General features: G+C 35.9%; 1 protein-coding gene across 1 annotated transcript in view; it reads left to right on the forward strand.

The window, feature by feature from the left end:
• The window catches only part of LOC105160081 (phosphate transporter PHO1 homolog 10), a 6,791-nt gene extending 2,188 nt beyond the window's left edge, over positions 1-4,603 (forward strand). Inside the window, exons 4-15 of the mRNA XM_011077346.2 lie at positions 102-424; positions 511-559; positions 693-764; positions 1,817-1,946; positions 2,033-2,153; positions 2,311-2,569; positions 2,651-2,755; positions 2,840-2,884; positions 2,966-3,115; positions 3,590-3,868; positions 3,958-4,094; positions 4,359-4,603. Of these exons, the coding sequence (XP_011075648.1) occupies positions 102-424; positions 511-559; positions 693-764; positions 1,817-1,946; positions 2,033-2,153; positions 2,311-2,569; positions 2,651-2,755; positions 2,840-2,884; positions 2,966-3,115; positions 3,590-3,868; positions 3,958-4,094; positions 4,359-4,476 (1,788 nt within the window). The 3' untranslated portion in view covers positions 4,477-4,603. The remainder of the gene's footprint in view (positions 1-101; positions 425-510; positions 560-692; positions 765-1,816; positions 1,947-2,032; positions 2,154-2,310; positions 2,570-2,650; positions 2,756-2,839; positions 2,885-2,965; positions 3,116-3,589; positions 3,869-3,957; positions 4,095-4,358) is intronic.

The following is a 4,849-nucleotide window of genomic DNA, read 5'->3' on the forward strand; positions in this document are numbered from 1 at the left end:
CTAGTGGTGATGCAGTTCTGATCTTGAACTAGTTGTCACCGTATAATTTGTTCATTTCTCAGTCCAATAACTTAAGAATATTTATTCATGTAATAGTTTGATTTGGTGCAGAAGTAGACTTGAGCTGTCAACACCAGCACTCTAATAGTCATCCTAATAATATTCCTTGCACCGAAAATTATAATGGTGCTCCAATAGATGGAGAAACTACCAATGAGAGCAAATCATCTCATCTAGAAATCCTTGATCGTGTAAAGATTTCAAATACATTTGATGATCCAATATCAACTATTAAAGGAGTTCTCGGAGACTCCAAAGAGAAGGAGTTGAGTTGCAACAAAGAAGAACTGAAAGAAGTTGAAGAAAGATTGAAGGTTGCATTCATCCAGTTACATCAAAAGCTTTGCCATCTGAAACATTACAGGTAAACGAGTATGCCCAAACGTACTATTGTTCCTCATTGAATTTTCTGTGTCTGCTTACTGATACCATTTTATGAATGAACAACAGCTTCATGAATCTCTTGGCCTTTTCAAAAATCCTGAAGAAATATGATAAGGTATCATGAACTTTGATCTAAATTATTCTCTAGAATTCTTGTATTTGTGAGAAAATACAAAGAAACAAAATTGTCATGCCTGTCTAGACTTGATTATTTGCTAGTGTTCTATTTACTCATAGTTTGAGTGCAGATAACATCTAGGAGCGTTGCAAGATCATACATGAAAATTGTGGACAACTCTTATATTGGAAGCTGTGATATGGTATGTCTGCTTTCTGTTAATCTTCAACCTTGGCAGAGGTAATCGCTGATTAGAGAACTTTTTGGTTTTAGTTGTTCTGATCTCAAATAACACGTTAGATAAGCATACTTATGACCCGTATATGGTGTAAAGCAATAATAACATAAACATATGCTGTATCCTTTTCATCTAACATATAAGAAAACATTCTCATTAGCCAACTTAAATGTAAGCAATTCATATCAGTACCTACAAGACTTCCGGCTTTAGTCCAAAAGAACAAGTGTATATTGGCATATCTGAAAGTGCAAAGTGCCCTTGGCTTAATCTTTCTCTGTGTTGATAGTATGTCAAATTCTTATTGTAAGGCTACAATTTGACCAATAGAATTCTGTTGGCTAGAACCATAACAGAAAAGGTTTTTTTGAATTGAAAGCTTTCCATTGCCCTTTGTTCATTAATGGTTTTATCCTTGAATGACAAGAAGACTTTTTAGAGGAATATTATATAGATAGTTCATTCCATTTCAAAGAAGAATTAGACATTGTATTACATCACAAGAACTAAATTTGTCCAAGTTAGAGATTTGGATTATTTTGCCAGCTTTAGAGATCTGGTAAATGCTACATTACTTGTAATTTTGAGCACACAGTAGTGGTAGCAACTGATATGTAAATCCAGTAAGGAGTGAGGGCCTACCATGAGCGACCTCAGCATATAATTATTCTAAGGATTCATAAGCATGTTACAAGGCCTAAATTTGGGGTAACTACTTCTAGCATTTTGCTATTGATCAGGTTCATTCTCTAATTCCTCCATATGAATGAGAACTTTGATGTTGAAAAATATTATTTCTCAGCCATAGCTTAGGTGCAACTCACTGGACCATCTGGTCTGGTAGTCTTGCAGTTTTTTGTACAAGGTGCAAGACCATGATGTTTTTCTTCAAGTTCAATTGGAAGTCCTAACGCTGTACGCCTTGGAAACTAGAAATCCCTTAGAAAATTGCTCCACTATCCCATGCTGTATTAAACAACCTTTGGTGATAGTATAGAGTTCTCTTCCTGTAACAGGTGAACAGTCTCATGGAAAAGGTAGAGGTGGTCTTCATCAAGAATTTTTTGCGTTCTAACCGTCGGGAAGGCATGAAACTACTGAGGCCAAAACAGAAAATAGAAAAGCATCGCGTAACTTTCTTCTCAGGTGAGTGACACCACCAATTATATCATGCATTTAACTTACAAGTTATTCAATATGTTCAATTCTTCTAATTCTTGTGCGATCTCTAGGTTTCTTTTGTGGTTGCTCAGTTGCTCTGTTAGTAGCTGTTGTTCTACTTGTTGAAGATAGAAAATTAATGCCCAAAAGCAGAGGAGCCTTGTACATGCGCACGGTATTTCCACTCTATAGGTAAAGATATTGATTTGAACTCCTTTTCATCCAATCATACATCAGGACTTAATTGAATTTTTATAATCTAAGTTCTGCTGAAATGTAATGTTTACCAATTGCACTTTATCTTTTTCTACCTTATATTGTACTGATATCAAATTTGGACTTTTTGCAGCTTATTTACGTACGTAGTCCTTCACATGCTTGTGTATGCTGCAAACATATACTTTTGGAGGCATTACAAAATCAACTACCGGTTCATATTTGGATTCAAGCAGGGAACTGAGTTGGGCCACAGAGAAGTCTTTCTCCTGGGCAGTGGTCTTGCAATGATTGTTCTTGCTGCTTTCCTAATACACTTCCACATAAAGATGGACTCGACAAGTCAACATTATGAAACTTATATAGAACTACTCCCTTTGGGCTTAGTCATTGTGAGATATGAAAACTAGTAGTATCAACTGTCTGCTGTGTCATCTACTCCATTTCTTTCCTAATTATCTTCTTTCATGCAGGTTGTTATTGCTATTACATTTTGCCCCTTCAATATCATCTATCGTTCAAGTCGTTTCTTCTTTATTAAGTGCGTCTTTCGTTGTCTTTGTGCTCCTCTTTACAAGGTAAACTTAACATTGCCATCTAATAGCATAGGAGAAATTTATATTGGTGACTTAGTTCCTGATAAACTAATCCCTTTTCTGTAGGTTAGACTCCCCGACTTTTTCTTGGCAGACCAGTTCACCAGCCAGGTTTCATGTTATACTGGCATTTGTTGGGGGTGTTATTTCTACTTCATAGTTATGTTTGTAAGTAGTTTTGTTTGACTTCAGGTACAAGCTATAAGGAGCCTTGAATATTACATTTGCTTCTATGGCTGGGGAAGATTATCTCAAAGATTGAACAGATGCAGCAATCATGATCTTTATAACGTGTTCTATTTTATTGTTGGAGTTATACCATACTGGTTTCGCTTTCTACAGGTTCGTCATTGTTGCTTTCTTTTTCTAGATTTTTGTTTCGTAAGATTAGTTTCCGTTGCTTCTAAGTGCAGGTAACTGCATGAAATGGATAGAACGATGTTATCTGCGTCTTCGACGCTTTTGATGAAGCTCAGCTTTTGCACTCTAGATTGCTGATAATTAATCTTGAACATTAGCAGCTCTCTTCTAGTTTAAAGACCTCATTTATGCTAGGTCATTTCATATTTATGTAGTTTTATATATCCTTCATGTTTTTTGTATGTCAGAGATGTCTTACTACTAATTTTCAACACCATCCCCTGTCCTCTATTGACCCGTTTCTTTCATAAGCTAAATCTGGTAATTCATGTTCTTTATGTTAATTTTTTCTATTCCGACAAATTTAATGTTATCCAAATCCTTCCAGGGCACATTAATTCTAATTTGACATGTACATGTGAGTAACACTGAAACATAATTCATCAATTGTTGTAGTGCATCCGTCGGTTGTTTGAAGAGAGAGACTTTGCTCACGGGTACAATGGTTTGAGATATTTCTTGACAATTATTGCTGTGGTCATTAGAACGGCTTTTGAACTGAGAAAGAAAGTAGCCTGGAAACTGTTCGCTTTGGTGAGCTCAGCCATTGCCGCTATAGCAAATACATACTGGGATATTGTTGTTGACTGGGGGCTTCTTCAAAGAAAGTCAGAAAACCTGTTTCTAAGAGATAAACTTCTCATTACTCACAAAAGTGTGTACTTTACAGCCATGGTAATTACTAATTTATTAATTTTGAGGTCTTAGTCATTCTACATTCTGTTACCTATCCTTCTCATTGACCTTATCGGATTTTGTTGCAGGTTTTGGATGTTTTTCTCAGGTTTGCTTGGCTACAACTTGTCTTGACGCTTGATGTGCATTCCTTACAGGGAAATACAATATCAACAATATTCTCATGCTTAGAAATTCTTCGACGTGGCTTGTGGAACTTCTTCCGGTATATTTCCAAACTTTCAAATCTCTTACTCTCGAAACTATTTAGTTTAAATGATATCTTTTGGGCCTAGTTTTATGCTTCTATAAGGGACTTGATGAGCAAGATGGAAGAGGTATCCCAGCATTGTCTTTATGATAAAAGGCAAAATAATAGCATTTGATGTTGCTCTAAAAATTTGTGGTCATTTTACTCTTTCACTTCAGAATTTTACTGTATGTGAATGTTTATATACTAAAGAAAACGAAATTCACGTTTTGTTTTCAGGTTGGAGAATGAACACTTGAACAATGTCGGGAAGTACCGAGCATTTAAATCGGTTCCTCTTCCTTTTACTTACTACGAGGATGAAGATGAAGATGATGATATTGACAAGGACAACTAGTTATCTATATTCCTGTCTATAACTCATGTTTGAATATCATGTAAATGACAGAAATATGTTCTGAAACCATAGCTAAGTGTTTGGAGGAAGTTACAGGAACTCTATCACGGGTATAAATACACTTGGAGGGAAAAATATCTCCAACTAACCCAACTACTGACTAACAGAAAGAAAGTGTCAACTACTAATAAAAACGTAATACAAAGAAGAGAAAATGTGGTGTGAGAAATATAACTTCCTCTTGCTAGGAACCTGCTTCAGCCTTTAAGTTGTCGCATGTGAGAACTGAGCGGCAGTAGCAGTAGCACAATGAGCAGCCTGTGCTTTATGAATTTCTTCATGAATTCCTTGAGTACCCCACAAGTTGGACCTA

The sequence above is a fragment of the Sesamum indicum genome, linkage group LG4, assembly GCF_000512975.1.
Source record: "Sesamum indicum cultivar Zhongzhi No. 13 linkage group LG4, S_indicum_v1.0, whole genome shotgun sequence".
NCBI classification, from domain to species: Eukaryota; Viridiplantae; Streptophyta; class Magnoliopsida; order Lamiales; family Pedaliaceae; genus Sesamum; species Sesamum indicum.